This window comes from Nilaparvata lugens, chromosome 10 (genome assembly GCF_014356525.2).
Source record: "Nilaparvata lugens isolate BPH chromosome 10, ASM1435652v1, whole genome shotgun sequence".
NCBI classification, from domain to species: Eukaryota; Metazoa; Arthropoda; class Insecta; order Hemiptera; family Delphacidae; genus Nilaparvata; species Nilaparvata lugens.
The window spans coordinates 16648306-16669431 of NC_052513.1; the positions used below are offsets into that span (position 1 = coordinate 16648306).

The 21126-nt window shown below is 37.8% G+C and overlaps 2 protein-coding genes across 5 annotated transcripts in view; one reads left to right on the plus strand and one right to left on the minus strand.

Annotated features, from left to right (window-relative positions):
• The window catches only part of LOC111052564, a 34211-nt gene extending 17176 nt beyond the window's left edge, over window positions 1–17035 (plus strand). For all 4 annotated transcript variants that reach the window (XM_039436457.1, XM_039436461.1, XM_039436458.1 and 1 more), the window contains 5 exons: window positions 1082–1342; window positions 3376–5244; window positions 8894–9017; window positions 11159–11286; window positions 15976–17035. In XM_039436457.1, the coding sequence (XP_039292391.1) occupies window positions 1082–1342; window positions 3376–5244; window positions 8894–9017; window positions 11159–11286; window positions 15976–16128 (2535 nt within the window). In that variant the 3' untranslated portion in view covers window positions 16129–17035. The remainder of the gene's footprint in view (window positions 1–1081; window positions 1343–3375; window positions 5245–8893; window positions 9018–11158; window positions 11287–15975) is intronic.
• Window positions 16867–18167, minus strand: LOC120353294 (targeting protein for Xklp2-like). Its single transcript, XM_039436462.1, has one exon. It carries the CDS (start codon window positions 17524–17526, stop codon window positions 17164–17166), a length of 363 nt encoding a protein of 120 aa, XP_039292396.1. The 5' UTR covers window positions 17527–18167; the 3' UTR covers window positions 16867–17163.
• Between the last annotated feature and the right edge of the window lie 2959 nt (window positions 18168–21126).

Sequence of the window (21126 nt, forward strand, 5' to 3'; positions counted from 1 at the left end):
TGACGAACTGCCAAACATTGTAAAATATGTACATGCAAAGAATAAATTATTATTATTATTATTATTATTATAGAAAAATAATTTAACCTCTAATGGAGCAGCAAAGAAAAAAATAAACAATAAAAAATCAAAGACACAAAAACCCAACCTCGAACAATTTTGCTCAAAGCCTTGAGTTGTGATGACACAAGAATGTATGATGTTATGGTTATATGTATCATGCTTAGACCAATTATAGAATAGACACGCTGGGGAGTCTAGCCTCTGAAGCCAACATCTACTGCCATATCGCCCCATCGTGACGTCAGCATCGGATGGAAAACTTTCAGATTGTGTCTATTTCAGATGAAAGTAAACTAGTAGTTCTGTGAACAGTAGACCTCACGCAGTATTCTCATCCACAAGTACCTGATTGAAACTATAGACCTTATGGAAATACAGCAATAGACTGGCTTCTCCACACATCTGTGTAATCACTTGTCAGCCAATTTATGATGAATAATTCTATAGTCTGATTTTTACTCTAATATTGGCGTATGAAGGAGGCTCCTTTTTCCTTTTGTATTATCCTTGAAATGCAAAATTTTCAAAAACCTTGTTTAATATACGTCGACGCGCAATTAAAAAAAGGAACATACCTGTCAAATTTCATGAAAATCTACGGCGTTTTGCCGTAAATGCGCAACATATAAACATTTAAACATTAAGAGAAATGCCAAACCGTCGACTTGAATCTTAGACCTCACTTTGCTCGGTCAATTATTATTTATGAAAATGGTAAACTCCCGCTGAGACACAATCTGCTATGTAAAACAATGTAAACAAACTCTACAGAAAAGTTTTCTATCCGATGCTGACGTCACGATTTGGCGATATGGCAGTAGATGTTGGCTTCAGAGGCTAGACTTCCCAGCGTGTCTATTCTATAACTGGTCTAAGGTATCAATGTTTAACATTAGTTAGCGGCCAGTCATGGCCATCTGTAGTGTATCTAGAGAACTATAGATGGCCATGAGCCAGCTCAATAAATTTGAATTCGGAAAGGAAAATTTGCTGAGTTTTGGTCAATTTTGTCGTGCAGGTGTCACCAGCCTGGCTTTCACCGGACTCCGGAGCGGCCAGCCCGTTCTACAATCAGCTGTGGGGCGTGGTGCGAATGCGGGGCGGCGGTGGCAACAGCCAACAGCTGGCGGACACAGCTGTTGTGTCGCAGCTGTTGATGACCAGTGGTCTGTCCACCGATACGCTCGGCTTCATATGGAGTCTGGCCAATAGAACTGTGCCCGGTCAGCTGACTCAGGCGGAATTGTATGTTGTGTTGGCGTTGGTGTCGCTTGCTCAGGTAATACTATTACTCAATTGTTGAAAATTATTATTCTTTATAGATTCATACAATAATTATATCATTAGAATGATAGGGAGAGAAAAAATAAGGTAACCTTGTGCTATTCCTCTCCCAAATTTAGATAAGGTTACACATAGTACGGAATAGGTTAATGCCCGGTTGCAGAGTCGTTACATAAAATCAAACATAGCTATGTGAGACATAGTTTAAAATCACTGACATAAATGGTTGGTCGTTGCACAGTCGTTTGCTGAAGCAACAGCACAGCCATTTAGCTATATCTCGAATTAGCATCACACATAAGTCACAGTGCAGCTCTATTCACTTTTTTCCGTACATGCTTCTATCCAACCAATGTCTTGGCATCGGGGAAAATTTCAATCGACACCACTGTGAACAGACCTAAAAGACCTCACATAAAATTGATAAACAACATGGCGACTCTTGGCTTTTGACGAGATTTCTTACCATATTTAGCAATTTGGAGGCTATAAACAACAAACATTTTGTAAACAACTTTCAAATCAAGCTATCATAACCTCTAATGATAGGGAGAGAAAAAATAATTTACTTATATACAGATGGTTTTTCGTAAACCTCTTTCAAAAAAAGCTATTACAACTTCTAAGATGCATTTGGCGGGAGTAGATATTGGATTTAACAGCACGACTTCGGGCCCATATTTCAACTAACCGTTTTCAGCTATTGAGACATAAATAAGCTCTTTCTGACGACTGTGCAACGAAATCATGTGTCTAATTGGGCGTTTTTAGATTTATGGAAGCTATAGTTTACTTTGACATCTGTGCAACGGAAAGTGGAGTTATGGCTTCGTAAATGACTTAACTCCCTGTTTTTAACTTTATGTAACGACTCTGCAACCGGGCATAAGTCATGTTGTTGTTCACTTCACAAAATTTTCAGTCCTTAATTATTATCACAAAGTAGATTTTTAAATTTAGATTCTTCAAATCCGCACATAGAAGAGATATTTCACATTTTTGTCACTAAAATAGGTCATATTCACATATTTGAAGGACCAAAAAACAAACTTGATTCTAAAAGCACAGCTGATATTATTATATATTTATAACATCAAATTATTGTATGAATCAATAAAGATTGAAGAAAACGATTTGGAAAGCTAGAAAGGAGAGCAGAGCTAGAAAGCGTTGCTCTATCTGATTTGTGGAATGATAAACATGGATAGCAACACCAAAGTTAGGGTTCAACCAATGTACCTAGAATACCAGTGTATTACCTTGGGTACAACCACACTGAAAGCGGAGCGTGGCTTGGCGTTGAGGAGCGTCGTCAACAATATCATGTTAAGTAATGAGCTGCAACACACTGGAAGCGTCTACTCGCGGAGCGGAGCGGAGCGTAGCGTCAAACTTTGGAACAACCTGGTTTGTTTTTTGGAGCGTCAAAGCGTCAACTTGCGAGTGCCCTACTAATTTACATTCTAGTGGTCTACTCTTGTACATAATAATGCACTTGTTCTACTACATTTTCCCACCATCCAGTACACTAGTATTGTAATTTAATGTTTGCCCGAATTCCCCTGTAATGTGTATTATTTGATTATTAAAAGAGAAAATTCATCTATTACACTGTGAAATCAAAAGTAAGGCTATTCTAATCCATTTTCATTCATAATTCTATGAAATACGGTTGCCTCCACTGCCATTATAACGTGGACCTCACTATATACCCCAATTGAGGGTTGACTGTAAGAGAGGGCCGACTGCGTCCTAACTTCGCCCTCCCAGGTATAAAATAAAGGCAGTCATTCTATTCTATTATTTTCTATCTCTTATACTCTTATAACTGTTATACGGTTGTTGATTCTTCGTTCTTGTCCTAAAGAGATATTTCCGAAGATTTTTATTGCATTTTAATCTTGTAATAAAATATAATATTTCCGAAGATTTTGATTGCATTTTAATCTTGTAATAAAATATAATATTTCCGAAGATTTCGGCTGCAATTTTGATCTTGTAATAATTATTTAATTCATTTTCTTGCAGGGTGGCTACATATTCAACGACACAACCATTCTCAACCAAATACCGCAACCGCCGATACCAAAACTCGACCTCTCCATTCTGCCCCAGTACAACATGAACTACACCTCGCACTCTACCGGAATTCCCGGCAACTATCTGCACCAATCGACCCCGCCAGCTATAGACAGTACAACACCGGCTGCTAAAGACAGTACACCGACACCGCTCAGTATTGTTTCGCTAGACGTCAACAAACTACAGGGCGCCCCAGTACTAACGTTGCCCAACTATAATTTCGGACCGTATCAGGGGTTTGACGCCGCAGGGGCTGTGATAACTAATACTGCGCATGCGCAGGGTTCAGGAGTGGCTTCTGTATACCAGGAACCCGCCTCTGTTATACCCAGTATCAGTTTGGGTTTGAGTACCCCAACTAAAGTCAATTACAACTCGTCCGTTTTAGACCGTGATTCAACTACTTCTACAACAAACACGGAACACAGTAGTGATGTAGCTAGTTTTAACAGTATCAACAAATTCAAACTAGATTCACCCACTAAACTACCTAGTCTATCGCAACCAGTCGATGTTTCATCGAGTTTTTCGAATCTAAGCTTGAAATCGTCGGGAGAAAAGAAGAAGAAGGCAAGGAGAGACAGTGGAAGTAAGCCGGGGAAAACGTCAAATATCGACGATAGTTTCGATAGTTTGTCGACAGAGCGTGCTAGTGTAAATCCAATCCCAAACCAATCGAAACCCAACTATAATTTGGACCTGTTTGAGTTGAGTGGCGATGTTCACCATGTGTTTCCTAATAGTGGACCAGGAGAGGGAATGAAAATTACAGAAAAACAGAATCATGACGATTTCGATGATGAATTTACAGATTTCCAGAGTGCCGAGTTTACAACGTTTAATGCGGCAGCTAGTGTAAGAGAAACTCTAAAACCTGTGGAGGATTTGTTAAGTTCTCAGCCTGATTTGGTGACTGGTATTGAGCCTGATTTGAAGACGTTTTCGACAACTATACAACCGGAATCAAGTTTGACTTCACGTGATTTGAATAGTTTTTCAGCAATCCAACCAGATTTGAGTTTGAAAACTAAGTTTGAACCTGATCTGAGGGACTGGTCGACTGTTGTAATCCAACCAGATCTAAGTTTGATGACGTCTGAACCAAGTTTAAACTCTAGATTTGAGTTGGAACTGAGTTCAATCGAGCCTGATTTGAGGAGTGGTTTCCTAACGGAATTGAAACAGCAGAACTCACGAAATGAGTCGGATTTGAACCTGATTGAGCCTGGGTTAAGTTTGTTGATGAAACCAGAGGTACCAACTACAAAAATTGATGTTGTGGAAGATGATGACGATTTCACAAATTTCCAAGGGGCTGTACCAAATGGGGTGTTTAGTGAGGAGGATCTGTTTCCCAAAACGATTACAATTACTGCTCCCAACGGAACTAGAAACGTCGATAACGGCAGTTTGCACGAGAAATCTGAGACGAATTTCTCGGAGTGGAGCGACAATACTAGCAACGATTGGACGGTGGGGAGTGGAGGCAATAAGAGCGACAAGGACGGAGATAGTTTGAACTATGCAAATGAGAAGGACGGAGATAGTTTGAACTATGTGGATCTGAGTGATATCAAGTTGGAGATACCGAGTAGTGATACGGAGGAAGTGGTGATAAAGAAGGATAGTGATAGGGAGGAAGTGGCGGTGATACAGAAGGAGAGTGAGAAGGAAGATAGGTACAGTGCACTGAGAGGATTGCAGCCACTGGAGGATGTGGTTAATGCGAGTGATGATTTCGGAGATTTCTTAGCGGCTGAGCCTGGTGACGAGTATCATGTGCGAGAAATGGATACGAATAACTGCACTGTTCAGGTAAATTTGTTGATAAAATTAAATATTTTTAACATATGAAATAACATTCACAACAAGTTGATAATACCGGGTGTTTCAAAAAGAATGACTCAATTTTAAACAGTTATATTTATTCTGGAAACTAGCTGGCCCGGCGAACTTTGTACCGCCAAATAGTTTTATGCATCTCATGACCAACTTCTACAGATATTTCCATTTTTCATTTTTGTTTATAAGCCATTAGGTTTTCCTTGTTTCGTTTTTTCTCTCTCTTCTTGCTTGTATTTTAGTTTTTTTGTTTTTGATGCAGCGCTGTTTTGACTCTTTCGACCTTATAGCACCAACCTATATTAGTAATAGATTTAATTTGTTTTATTCTTTACACTTGAAGTTTTTGTTGTTCAATTAAAGTTTATTTTTTAGGTTTAAAAAAGTAAAATTTATAAGTTATTCAAGAAATGAATTTGATTAGGAATTCTTTGATAGTCTGAGTAGGGAAGTATATTTTCTTGATTTGTTTTTGTTTAACTATTATTGAAAATTTATATGATTTTCTGTGGAAATAAATAAATAAAAAACAAAACTTTAGCTGGATGCACACCTGAGGAGGCGCGATGCGGCATTTTATTTATATAGATAATTTTCCAACTGCAAAATAGATAATTTACTAAAAATCAATTATTTCAGAACCCCGAAGATAGCACAATTATTCAAAACAAAGCAATGTCTTTAGAGTATGTAAGTCTTTAACCTGAGGCCGCACTGCTCAGACTGTTGGATGGTTTCACACAGAACAGTCATTTTGTTTTTAGTTGGGGCGTTTAGAATAAAATACATATATGAAGCAGCACACACTCTTGTCTAGTATCTACCGACGGCTGTTGTATGACGCAATGATTATAACAGCTGATTTTTATTTTTGTGTGTGGCCAGCTCACAAATCTTCTTCCATAAGGATTACATGTAAACTTTGAAGGACCGTAGGAAAGAGTCCTGAAGTAGGATTATAAATTTGATAGGCCATAAACCTGGTCCTGAACATAACGAACACAACTAAAAAATCATCAAATTCGGTGCACACATAAAAAAGTTATTGAATGTCAAAATTTGAGGCCTGATTTTTATTTATATAGATTGTGCAGACAAACCAATTTTACATCAAATTACTCACAGAAGTATAGAGTTTTTGATGATGTATTATAAGTGTTCTATGTGCTTTCACTATAGATTATAATATACTGGACATATTATCTCATATTATGGAATTTGAAGTTATTCATTAATATTGTTCTTCTATTATAATTAGTGGCAGCCCAAATTTTCATTATTGTTTGTAATCGTAATCCTGATATTAGCTCCAAGTGGATATTATATTTTTGGGGTTATTTTTCAGATCCGTTGTCTAGAAGCATGTTTACAAATCCTGCAGGACTCCTATTCTATTCTCTCATCAGCCTCCTCACCCAAAGTGCTCTCAGAAGTTATGTCTGATCCACGAACCACCAATCATCTTACATGTGAGTTCAATTGAAAAAAATCACTTAAATTACAGAATTTAATCATTATTCAAGACCAGTTATGTATTTCATTTCTGACTCCGGTTTGAACTATTTTCGATGACACTAAAGTCATAAGTACAGTCTATTTTCTGTAGCGTATTTAACTTGCAGTTCGTCATGGATAGTGAAATAAATTAGTTATATTTATTTTGAAAAATGGTGCTCACAAACCAATTTTACTCACAGAACTATCGAGTTTTTACTTTCCTTGTCCTATTACCATAGGTAAGGAAAGTATTGCTTTCCGAAAAAAATTGAGGTACCCCATTTTGTAAATTTCTATACGTTTCAAGGTCCCCTGAGTCCAAAATACTGGTTTTTGGGTATTGGTCTGTATGTGTGTGTGTGTGTGTGTGTATGAGTGTATGTGCGTCTGTGTACACGATATCTCATCTCCCAATTAACGGAATGACTTGAAATTTGGAACTTAAGGTCCTTACGATATAAGTATCCGACACGAACAATTTCGATCTGATGCAATTCAAAATGGCGGCTAAAATGGCAAAAATGTTGTCAAAAACAGGGTTTTTCGTGATTTTCTCGGAAACGGCTCCAACGATTTTTATCAAATTCATACCTTAAATAGTCATCGATAAGCCCTATCAACTGCCACAAGTCCCATATCTGTAAAAATTTCAGGAGCTCCGCCCCATCAATGCAGTTAGATTCCCAATTATCAGGCTTCAGATACAATTGAAACAAAAAAAATCAAGTGGAGTAGATTGAGCATGAAAATCTCTACAATTAATTTCAGTAACATTTTCACCTAAAATTGAAAATAAGCTTTAAATTCGAGAAAATGTGATTATTCAATTGCAAATTATTGTTGATTCTATTAAATCACTAGCCGTCAGGCTCGCTTCGCTCGCCATATCCGTCTAGCCAGGGGGCTCCACCCCCTGGACCCCCGACTGGATCGTCCAAGAATGAGATTAGCTGGCTCGCTTCGCTCGCCCGCATTTTTATCATGTTGGGACAATCCAGTCGGGGGTCCAGACTAAACGTCTGGCTAAACGGATATGGCGAGCGAAGCGAGCCTGACGGCTAGTAATATAATATTCCCAGGATTGAAGTAGCAGTGCCCAATCAATTTTTCCGCGATAAATGCATTTAAATCTTCAACTTGGTGCCAACCTAACAAAGTCAACTCAACTTAATGCCAACCTGACAAAATTATTAATTTAGTTGCCAGTTAACAACTGTTTCGAAGAGGTACTCTATCTAGATTATAGTTCTATAGTAACATATGATATGGAAATTTCAATTATTATTATTAAGAGATTGGGAGAAGAAGAATATACATGCTAAAAGACGAACTTTAAACCCTTAAAAACAACCCTTAGAGTTAAAATATTACCAAAAGATTTCTTAGTGCGCCTCTAAAGGGGCACTACCAAATTTTAACGTTTTTGGTCCGGTAGATTTTTAGTTATGCGAGTGAGTGAGTGAGTGAGTGAGTGAGTGAGTCAGTCAGTCAGTGAGTGAGTGCCATTTCGCTTATATATATATATAGATTCACTATGAAGAGATAGCAGACCTCATGTGTGTCTCCAGCGTTATTGCCCTGTTACCAGCTGGCTCAAATATTTGAATAGTAGACTTGAGATGCGCGTGTACACTAGCGTCAGGTGATCAATTTTCATAACGGCAAGGAAAGTTGTGTGAGTGAGCCACACCAGATTTTTGATAATGTATTATAAGTGCCCTCTTTTTGAGGCTCGGACATCTAGACGGTAGCCAAATTCATCCCAGACTGTTCGCAAGATGTCTTCTCGGACTGTAGTTACTGTATTAGTTATCCTGGTTTTTAGGAACAACGTTGAAGATCGTGCTTACATTCCTTCCTTAGCACTTGATATTGAGGAGCTAAGAACCAGGGTAACTGATGCAGTAGCTACAGTCCGAGAAGACATCTTGCAAACATTCTGGGATGAATTTGGCTACCGTTTAGATGTCGGAGCCTTAAAAGGAGGGCACATGGAACATAGCACATATTCATTGATATTGATCTTCTATTATAATTAGTGGCAGTCTAAATTCTCATTATTTTTAGTAATCGTAATCCTATATTAGCTCGAAGTGGATATTATATTTTTTCGGTTATTTTCCAGATCCGTTGTCTAGAAGCATGTTTACAAATCCTGCAGGAGTCCTATTCTATTCTCTCATCAGCCTCCTCACCCAAAGTGCTCTCAGAAGTTATGTCTGATCCACGAACCACCAATCATCTCACGTGTAAGTTCAATTTAAAAAAATCACTCAAATTCCAGAATTTAATCATTATTCAAGAAGAAAATAATTAGTAGAAACACATTCAAAGCTGCTGGAAATTATGAAAAAAATTATAAGTTTTGTGTAGTTCAGAAGTTGATATTGTGGTAATTATTCATATTGAATGAAAAAGACTAAGAAATTGTCAAAAACCACAGATTTCCACACAAAAATCTGTGTTTTTTGACAATTTCTTAGTCTTTTTCATTCAATTATTATAAGCGTGTTTTTATCCTTTTCATAAAAAGAAAATGACGATGAAAGACTCAACTCACACTTACGCGACTCAAGTCGAGAAGAGACTCTAGTCTCTTCTAGACGCTGCATGTGTTTTCAAATGGTGACACTCAGACCAGTCGATTCTAGTCTACGCGACCTCACGACTGTGAGACTGAGTCGAGCGTCGACTCGACATGTTGGTCGAGCCTCGACTTGAGTTGCATAATATCGTGTATTTTTGATGAAGTGAAGTTAGTATTTGAACTTTGAAGTTACATCTTCATGGTTAAAGCACAGATTAGAAACATGTTATTTATTGTTGCTTCTAATTTGTTTCATCATTTAAGGTAAGACAATAATCATATTCATGATAATTTTATTAAAATTTGAGGTTAGAAATGGAGTAGCATGGAATTGAAGTAGTGACAGTGAGAAAGAAAGTCGTAAGGTCGAGAGACTGGAGAATCCTCGACTGGAGTCGTACGATTTGAGTCGAGGTAGTGTGAGTTCAACTCACACTTACGCGACTCAGGTCGAGAAGAGACTCGACTCTAGACGAGAGCATGTGTTTTCAAATGGTGACGTCGCGGAGACTAGAATCAACTGGTCTGAGTGTCACCATTTGGAAACACATGCTCTCGACTAGAGTCGAGTCTATTCTCGACCTGAGTCGCGTAAGTGTGAGTTGAGCCTTACGGAAACGATCCAATTCAGCTTACACACGTTCCTAGTTCCACGTTCCTAGTAGACAGTTGACTACTAGTAGTTCTGTGAACAGTAGACCTCACGCAGTATTCTCATCCACAAGTACCTGATTGAAACTATAGACCTTATGGAAATACAGCAATAGACTGGCTTCTCCACACATCTGTGTAATCACTTGTCAGCTGATTTATGATGAATAATTCTATAGTCTGATTTTTACTCTAATATTGGCGTATGAAGGAGGCTCCCTTTTCCTTTTGTATTATACTTGAAATGCAAAATTTCCAAAACCTTGTATATACATCGACGCGCAATTAAAAAAGGAACATACCTGTCAAATTTTATGAAAATCTATTACCGCGTTTCGCCCTAAATGCGCAACATATAAACATTTAAACATTGAGAGAAATGCCAAACCGTCGAATTAAATCATAGACCTCACTTCGCTCGGTCAATTAACGATTTGCTGGGTGTCAAAAGTTGAATGATCAATAAAAAAATGCATTCAGTTGCTAGTTGTTAATAAATAAAATCATACAGAATTGTTAGTTATTTTCATTATTCGTCTTTGATAAAATATGCTGATTCCAACAGTAATGTATTTCTTGTATAGTGAGTATATTATTTTTAAAAATACTCTAAATAGTTTAAGGGGAATATAATATAAAATAATATAAGGGTGCCATGGTGAGGTCCACGTTTTTAATGGCAGTGGAGAAAGATAGTAGAAAAACGTTGCCAATCCTCTGTTTTGTCAATGCCTTCTATAGACGGTAACTGATACAGGATTATTGATGTAATATTAATGGTTCATTCTCGTTTAAAATAATCAATTATATTTTATTAAGCAAGAAATTATATTTTCCAATATTTCTCAATGAGTTTCCATAATATTAAGATGAAATATTTTGTCAATTAATTATTAATTCTACATTGTTAAAAGACGATCTGGCAAAAGAGCAAAGCGAGGAAGAGATGGCGCTATCCGTTTTGTTGAATGATAGACAAGGATAGCAATCCCATTGCCAATCAAACACTGCCATTATAACGTGGGCCTCACTATAGGAGACTTATTTAATATAGTTGACTTATTGACTTGAGTAACTCGTGATAGTTGACTAAATATTTTTGTTTTAATAGTATTTCTGTAAGTTTTAATAACGTGAATAATTTGTTTTCAGGTCTCCTGGAAGTATTTCGGGTTAGCGAGAGACTTATAAAACATGTAGACAATAATGAAATTGTGAGTCAAATCCAGACCACGTGGAATGATATTGTACCTCTTCTTGAGGGCTCCAAATGTTATCAGGTAATTCATTATTTTTTTAAATATGCAGTATCAATTTCAATAAATTCAGGACTTAGATATAAATTCGGAATAACATAGTAAATATTTTTTTATTAGGTTAGCACAAACAATACAATCATGGAAATGAAAAAATCTGGTGTGGTACGCTCACACAACTTTCCTCGCACATATTTGAAGCTACGATCAGACTTCTGTATATGTATATAAATATATAATTGTTTTCAGAGTACTTTTTCCTTTGTGTAAATTGTAAAATTATTCAATGATTTTCCTTAGTCGTCATTATTTTAAAGTCGTCAAAACAGCTGTTCTACAGATGAAATATCTCGACTATGTGTTATTTTTATGAACTGCGCTACCTACCTATCTCATGCACGAGAAGGAGGTTACTAAGTCCATTTCTCATGGATGGGGTGGACCCCCATTAGTTTCTCAGAAAGGAGACTCATGCCAGTTGATAGAGCTGATAAATAACTATACAGGGTATGAATTTGAAAAAAATCGGTCAAGTTTTTTTTCGAAAAAATCGTGAAAAACATGGCTTTTTTAGTAATTATCCGCCATTTTTCTAAAGAATATTACGGAGCTCCTGCAATTTTCCCAGAAATGAGAATCATGTCAGTTGATAGGGCTTATAAATAGCTATCCATGGTATAAATTTGAAGAAAATCGTTAAAGCCGTTTTCGAGAAAACCGTGAATAACATGATTTTTCAGTGATTATCCGCCATTTTTCTCAAGATTATCTAAAAAATTATCGTTAATTTTTTTGGAAAGCAATACTTTCCTTACCTATGGTAATAGGGCAAGTAAAGTAAAAACAGGCTATTGCCCAAAACTTCTTCAACTGAAGATAACTTATTGAATTGCAATCTGCGATCCTTTTATTAATGTTTTTGTGAAAAGCATCGCTTATTGAGTAAACAATTCAGGTCCTATAAGGGTACAAACACACTGAAAGCGGAGCGGAGCGTGGCGTGGCGTGGCGTTGAGGAGCGTCGTGAACAATATCATGCTAAGTAATGAGCTAAATCACGCTGGAAGCGTCTACTCGCGGAGTGGAGCGGAACGTAGCGTCAAACTTTGGAACAAGCTGGTTTGTTTTTTGGAGCGTCTACGAGCGGAGCGTCAAAGTGCGAGTGCCCTACTAATCTACATACTAGTGGTCTACTCTTGTACATAATAATGCATTTTCGCCACACTGCACAGAAAGCAGCTGTTTTCCAGTCCCTACGTAGATCTGAAAGACCTTGTTTGCAGACGACGTCAGAAAAGGGTTTCTTTTCCGGTCTAGGCCAGAAAGTTGTCTCTTTCCAGCCGCTCATGGAAGTAGTTAATAAGTCATCCGCTAGATCGGGCGAGTGCCCACTTTCATCATCAGCTGAAGTCGCCATGATTTCAGTTCCAGTTTCGAATCAAACTAATTCGCTTCGCAACCAGTTTTATTCAATTATTTATTGTTGATTAGTGCATTCCGAATTTTCAAAAATGCTTGAAGATGACTGTGGTATTCCAAGTGAAATTTTAAAAGAATCTGAAATCCAGACTGCAAATCTTCTACCACTAAAATCAAGAGATAGGTACGATAGCTTTACGAGTATTCTTTATTTATTTTGTCAGCAATACCTGTAGTGTGGCGAAAAATATCGTTCGCACCACGGGCAAAAATGTTTTTCCAGCTCTCAATCTTTTCTAGTCCTCGGCCTACGGCCTCGGACTTGAAAACCGATTTCGAGCTGGAAAAATCTCATTTTCTGCTCTAGGTGTGAAATATACTATTGTTCCACTACATTTTCCCACCATCAACTACACTAGTATATTTTATGTTTGCCCAAATTCCCCTTTAATGTGTATTATTTGATTATTCAAAAGAGAAAATTCATCTATTGCACTTTGAAATCAAAAGTATGGCTATTCTAATCTATTTCATTCATATTTCTATAAAATATGGTTGGTTACCTTATTGTTATTACAAGTATTTCTTCAGCAGATATTGGATTCCTCCAATTATTTATTTATCACATTGTGTACAAATACTTAACATGAGGAAAGGCACAACAGGCTCATGCCCAAAACTGTCCCATTTCCAATTTATACTATACTGTCCAAATCAAAATGTTGGTTATGTCACTTTCACTTTTCAAAATACAATTTACGCTCTTCAATACTCAGATAAACGAGCAAATTTTGAATTAAGTAGATACTATTAGAGTCTAGAATCAAAACATCTAGAACAGTAACTTAATGATATTATTCAACTTACTAATTATTCTTATTAAATAGTGACTTGTTTTTCCAAATCAAGTCAATTTATTTCACCAAAACAGAAAACAGTACAAAGATGTGACAATCAGAAAAAAACAATATATATATATAAAATTGTTTTTCCAAATCAAGTCAATTTATTTCACCAAAACAGAAAACAGTACAAAGATGTGACAATCAGAAAAAAACAATATATATATATATATATATATATATATATATATATATAATATATATATATATATCAACTATCTGTAAAATACGGCTGGATGTGAAGAACTTCTGGTATAAGTGAAACACTTGTTCGCCAGTAGGAGTAGACACTTAACTGTTTCTAAATCTCAAGCTAATAATTTAAAATGGAATCTTTTTATGCAAACAATGGTAAGTATATTTGATATTAATGCTATCAATTGTGAATTAATCCTGACAATAATAAATAGTTTTAAAAGCTGAAAAAATTTTGAACTCATAAAATCTTAAGATGGAAGTAATAGTTGTGAAGTATCCAGTTTTTAATATTTATTGGAACAAACTTAATAGGTTCAAATCAGGCTTCACTATCCTCAATATTATAATCAAAGGTTGAAGTTAACATTCGCATGTACTCAAAAAATCGGGACTTATGGTTTCTTAACACATTAAACAGATGGTGATATTCACCAAATAGTCGACGATCTAAGTTAATTTTATTAACCCACTCTGTCCTAGCAGGCTTAGCTAATATCCAATACTTTAAGTAATTATTCTCACAAAGTAATGTCCGTACAAACCTAGACAACGCCATTTTCTAGGCCCTTGACGCTTGACGCTCAGACGCTTCCTGTGTGTATCATGAACGCTCTGACCACGCCACGCCATGCTACGCTCTGACCACGCCACGCCACGCTCCGCTCCGCTTTCAGTGTATTTGTACCTTAACACTCTAGGTATAAGTTTTGAATTTTCAAACTCAAGATGACATCTTCATATGTTTTGGAACATGTATGCAATTTTTCAATAAATTCGTGATATTTTAGACAATATTTTAGAGCCGGTTTCCGAGCTCGGGATTCAATAAGTTGTAGACTTTTGAACTGCTGGAATCAGAAAATTGGCTTTCCAAAACGGGGCGTAGTTGCAGCAAAAACAATCTTTATTTTCTCATTTCTGTATTGGAAAAGTTTTTCCTTGACGAAATTGAACATTCCTAAATAATTCAAAATAGCTAAAACTCTACACTATTTTATTTTGTGTTGAATTTTCTAGTTTTTCGAAATCTAATTTAAACGTGAGTTCGACTATGACTGCGACTACGCCCCGTTTCGGAAAGCCAATTTTCTGACTCCAGCTGTTCAAAGTCTAGAACATAGCTAAATCCCGAGCTCGGAAACCGGCCCTTAGACCGGTTACAGAGCTCGACCGACCGTCAGTGCGTACGTCAGTCGCGCTTGTCTTTTCCATAGATATTCCCTGTATCCATTCAGAGCAGGACTGACGGCACGCATGCGCACGGTCAGGACCATGCGTTCTACACTGCGTACAAAGACCATCGGTCGAGCTCGTGCGCATCCGTTCCATCGGTCGACTGACGCGCTATTGAAACGAATAGAAGCTTTCAGAGCTGTACTGATCAATAGCCCGATCGCAACATAACCAATGTGCTGACACCTCTGCCCGACAATCAGCTGATATTGAATTGAAGCATAATGAATGAATTCAATTAATAGTGTCATATTTGAATTCAGAGTTTTTATATACATTTCTAAATTTTTTATTGGAAAAATCCTTCATTATTATTATCTACATTTATTTGATCCGTAGCTTAAAGTAACTGCAAGTATTCCCAATGGTGATACAAGCTTGAAATAACTCATCAAAATTTCTGATGGACATTCTGAGGTAGTTAAAAAATGTATCTTCATCCCCTAGCAATGATGTATATAATGGTACTAAATTCGCTGTGAAATTCTCTTTGGGCGACCATCGGGTGAACTTGACGTCTACGTCTTTAAGGCCCGGTTGCACAACAGCCGGTTAAATTTTAACCGTGATTAATTTTACAAGAACCAATCACAGAAGGCGTTTTTGAAAAGACGGCTTCTCTGATTGGTTCTCGTGGAATTAATCACGGTTAAAATTTAACCGGCTGTTGTGCAACCGGCACTTAATCTTTCGTTTAGATTAGATTAGATTTATTTATTTATTTATGTTACAATATCGTTTACGAGGATAATAAGCTGCAATTAAACAATCTGTAAAGGCGTCCGTTTTGTGAGTCATATAAACTGATGTATGGATGCGTATGGTCAGGATGGTACAGGCGCAATGACGGTCGGTCGAGCTCTGTAACCGGCCTTAGTGTTTCATCATGGATAAATATCACTGCATCTCACCAAAACAGTATCTAAAGTAATTTTAATAATGTTTCCATCTTTTTTTACAGCTGGAAGACACCGCAGGGCCTGTTTGCGAGTTGTGCCGTTGTGACTACGGACCGTTTCCCGTCAAGTATGGCCGCAGTACCTTCCACGCCGCCTGTGCTAATCTATATTTACACTACGTTGACTCCACTCTTCCAAATACCGACGCTTATTAAACAGTATTGCACACACCTGCGGCCTATCCCATGAGAAAATACAAACTAATAATATCGCTATAGTGAGGTCCACGTTATAATGGCAGTGTTTGATTAGCAATATCATTGAAGAGAATCACTTCAGGCTGTCAACATAAGTTATATAGGAAGCATTGAGGTCTTAAATAAGGAATGCTGACACCTGAACGTTACTTGTCAGTTATGTCCCCGGCTTTATTCTCGACAGAACTTAAGAGGCTTTCAACTCAGTTAGTTACATGACTAAAACACTTTATAAATATCATTTTTTTATGAACAAATAATAGTTTTTGGTTTCTAACTGTGCCGAATTTAGATCATACAATAAAAATAATTATATTTTAATAATTTGGTTAAATATTAACATATTCGGAGCCAATAATATTAATTACTATACTTATACTACAAGGCATACTAATTTTATACGTTTAGTTTACAATTGGAAAAAGCATTACAAAATTAAAGTGAGAGGTAATCCTAAAAATCATAATCAGTACAAAGTGATTTACAACTAAATGGTTCGGAGCCCACCTATAAATGTAGGTCCATCAAATATTATATTTTAAATCACTCACGCAAAAGTCGAGGGCCCTAATGGAAAACATACTTGACAAAAATGAGAGCAATAATAAAGAATGAATATCAATTTTCCTATTATATTTTACTGTTGGGAAGGAAGTGTCTCTAAATTTTATACATGATTAGTGTTCTCATTTCTTTGTCTTTCGATCATAAAATACAAAGTTAAGCCAATTTTAATTCATATAACCAACTATTAGCTATCAATATGAACAGAGTTATATGAACAAGTTATTAGTCTTGGTGCTTCCTTTTTCTTGACAGGACCTTGGGAGTGTTGGGTTCGGTGAGGGGTGCAGTGAAGGGGGCCTCCATCACTTTACGGGGGATCGGCGCAGCTTTGTGCAATGCGTCTCTGCGCATGCGTCGAATTTCCTCCATCTGCTGTCTCTCTTTCTCTCTCCTTGTGACGCTGATATTTGATCATTTCAATGAAGGCTACTCGCTCGTCATTCTTGCAGTTGAACTCCTCTCTTTTTTGGCTCGCTCCTCGGCGTTGAGATGGAAGGCTGTGCCGACAGTGAGCGCAGAGTGGTTGCCTTTCTTCGGCTCGAAGGGCGCCTTCTTCAGAACCAAGGCTGGTTTCGCTTTGAACACAAATTTCTCCTCTTTGTCATCAGCCGGTTTTTCGCGTTTATGACTTTCCTCGAGGCGTCGATCAGTCTTGAATTGGAAGTTGATTGGGTTAGTGATAGAGAAGCTGCCGATCGCCGGCTGCGAGAAATTCGGCACCGGATTCGCGTGAAATTCGCGCAGTTTCTTCTCTTCTTCAAGGACCTTTTTGATTTTCTCCCCCTTCATCTTCTGTAGCTGACGATGGCGGCGTTCCTCGAAGCTGAACGGCTGCACCTTGGTGCACCTCTTTCGGTGAGTCTGGCATTTGACGCCTTGATGAGCCACCTCCACCAGTTCTAGCACCTGATTCACCTCTATTCACCTCCGTCTCCTTCAACTCGGGAGCATAAGTTGGGCTGACTTTCTTTGGCAGAACATGGCGATGGTGGAATAGCTCTGTTTATCTGTTCAATATCCACACTACGTTGAGATAAGTGCAGCACATCATTTGATAAGCTTACAGCACCTATGCCTAAGTTGTTGGATCGGAGGCTTTTTGCACTGAAACTAGTGATGGGGTGTGCACTTGATGATACTGGTGCAGGTTCGATACCTGGGTCAGGCGTCTTTCATATTCATTATCAGTGTCTGGAAAAAGTAGGCCTAGGCCAAATCCCAAATCCAACATGTCGCGAATCGAATTGTTTGCCTACTTCTATTTGAGGTAAAAGGTGGACAGTTGGATAGGATAGATGAGAGGAAAAGATAGGTGAAATTATGCAAACCGAAAGTGCGACTATTAAAGTTGGTTCCTTGTTGTTTTCCCGTTCTGAGATGAAGTTTACTGTCTGGATATATAACACTGAACGTGTTATATGTGCAGAAAACGAGGAGAGATAGAGTGAGGAACGACGAAATAAGGAAGGAGGTGGAGCAGAGGGAGACCCTATTGACCCACATTTCAAATGCAAGGCTGAGGTGGTACGGACATGTGGAAAGAATGGAGAATACTAGAACGGCGAAGGTGTGGCTACACGGAGAGGTGGAGGGAAGACGACCTAGAGGAAGACCACGAAGAAGATGGCGAGACCAGGTTAGGCGTGAGATCCAAGAGAGAGGACTGGACTGGAGGAGGTTGGAGGAGGAGAGGAGCTACTTGGACAGACAGACATGGCGAGGCATCGTAAACCGCACCCGGGCAACTGGAGACGGAGATCGATAATGATGATGATATATAACACTATCACTTGACTATTGATAAAAACAAAACTAAAATGGAGTTCTGGCATTCACTTTTCACTAATAGGAAACTTGAATAACTTTTCACGTAGAACGAAAATACAATATTTATGTACACGAATAAATGATGTATAGGCCGAATTTCCTATGATATTAAACGACACGAATATTTAGGCAGATTCAGGACGTCAGTTTGCAACTTGGGTCCGACATGAAGTATGTCATTCAATGACACACCAGTAGTAGTTTTTGCGCCTGCATCAAAAACGATACGCAAAGGCGTCGACTGACTCTGAGTTTTGATTACAGCGTGATGAGGTATAAAATAACCACTCTTATCATTCTGATTTTCGACCAATCCCATGTGACCTTGCTCAAGATAGTCCAAGAATACATCATGATAGGCTAAACGCATGTTTGGATCCCGCATGAGTTGTTTCTCCAAACTGATGAGCCGGCGTTCTGACATAGCATATGAATCACCGAGACAATCAGGAGATTTAGAGAACGATAGTGAAACAAAAACCTCCCTGAGTCTTGTCGCCGAACGGTCGAAGTAAAGTTATTCTCACATTCCTGTTCCTCCTCCGTGAGTTGTTTTCCTAAATCCGGAATGTTTTCAACTTCCCAAAATTGTCGAACTTAACTATCCAACGGTGAGGTGAGACAAGTCATCAGACGTGTTGAATGTTCGGCCGACGATTGAGATAAAATAGGAGCTCTACCCATTAAAATATAACCAAAAACGCTTTCTAAAGCCGTCAAAAAATTTGATTCAACTTCCACTCGACCACTTTGAAAAATAGAGGGTACTAATTCAGCTCCTACAATAGCATCAATTTCGCTGGGGATATAATAATTCTCATCAGCGAGTTGAAGACCAATCAATTTTGATAATTTGGAATTATCGATTTTACTAGTTGGAAAATGTTCCATAATTTTTTCGACGACTAATGGTTCAATAGAAAACTTTGCATTAGAATCGAATCTGGATTGAAGCGTGACAAATGTACGCCCAGCAACTTCAAAATTTCAAATTTTCAAAATTTCAAAATTTCAAATTTCAACTGATTGCGAATTTCCGCCGAAACCATTCACAACTAAATAGAAAGGGGAGATAGAAATTGTAATTTTTGACAAACTTTACGAATGATGAAATGACTCTGACTCTCTGAATCCACCAAGATTCTAATTTTGTGCAATCTACCTTTCTTATCAGGGACTTCAACTTGCGCGGTAGGTAAGAGGACACTATACTGAGATGAATTCGAGTCTATTGAACAACAGTTGATAATATTATTTTCTACTTTTTTCGCCTCCGAATTTGGAACAGATCCAAAATGTAAAACTGAATTATGTTTTTGATGACATCGATTGCAATTAGCACCTGTACAAGCTTTACTATAGTGAGCTGGCGAAAAACTGTGCCGAACTTAGTGTTGGTGCTTCCTTTTTCTTGACAGGACCTTGGGAGTGTTGGGTTCGGTGAGGGGTGCAGTGAAGGGACGCACCTTCAAGTGGGCCTCCATCACTTTACGGGTGACAGTCACAGCCTTCCATCTCAACAATAGAATAGAATAGAATAGAATTTTATTGGTCATAAAATATTCACATGAATACATGAACTTCGTCAATTTTTTAACACTAAATTTTTTTTTAACACCGAGGGTCGAGCCAAAAAGAGAGAGGAGTTCAACTGCAAGAATAAACAGCGAGAAGCCTTCACTGAAATGATCAAATATCAAGAGAAAGAGAGACAGCAGATGGAGGAAATTCGACGCATGCGCAGAGACGCAGTGCACAAAGTTGCGCCGCAGCTTCAAAATAGCCGCAACTGGTAAAATATAATTGATTATTTTAGGCCGGTTTCAGATGAACGACTATCGCATGTGGGATGTGGGAGCGATTATTTTCCTTCTGTGGTACCACAAACGCAGCGCATATGAAATGCATTGGCAGGCATGGCAGTGGCATTGATACTTTCACATGACGTTGCGCGCTGTGGAGTAATTATTACTTTCCTTGCCCTATTACCATAGGTAAGGAAAGTATTGCTTTCCGAAAAAAAATTAAGGTACCCCAATTTCTAAATTTCTACACGTTTGAAGGTCCCCTGAAGCCAAAAAACTGGTTTTTGGGTACTGGTCTCATCTCCCAATTAACGGAATGACTTGAAATTTGGAACTTAAGGTCCTTTCACTATAAGGATCCGACACGAACAATTCCGATCAAATGCAATTCAAGATGGCGGCTAAAATGGCGAAAATGTTGTCAAAAACAGGGTTTTTCGTGATTTTCTCGGAAACGGCTCCAACGATTTTGATCAAATTCATACCTAAAATAGTCATCGATAAGCTTTATCAACTGCCACAAGTCCCATATCTGTAAAAATTTCAGGAGCTCCGCCCCATCAATGCAGATAGAATCCCGATTATCAGGCTTCAGATACAATTGAAACAAAAAAAAATCAAGTGGAGTAGATTGAGCATGAAAATCTCTACAATTAATGTTCAGTAACATTTTCACCTAAAATTGAAAATAAGCTTTAAATTCGAGAAAATGTGATTATTCAATTGCAAATTATTGTTGATTCTATTAAATCATTCA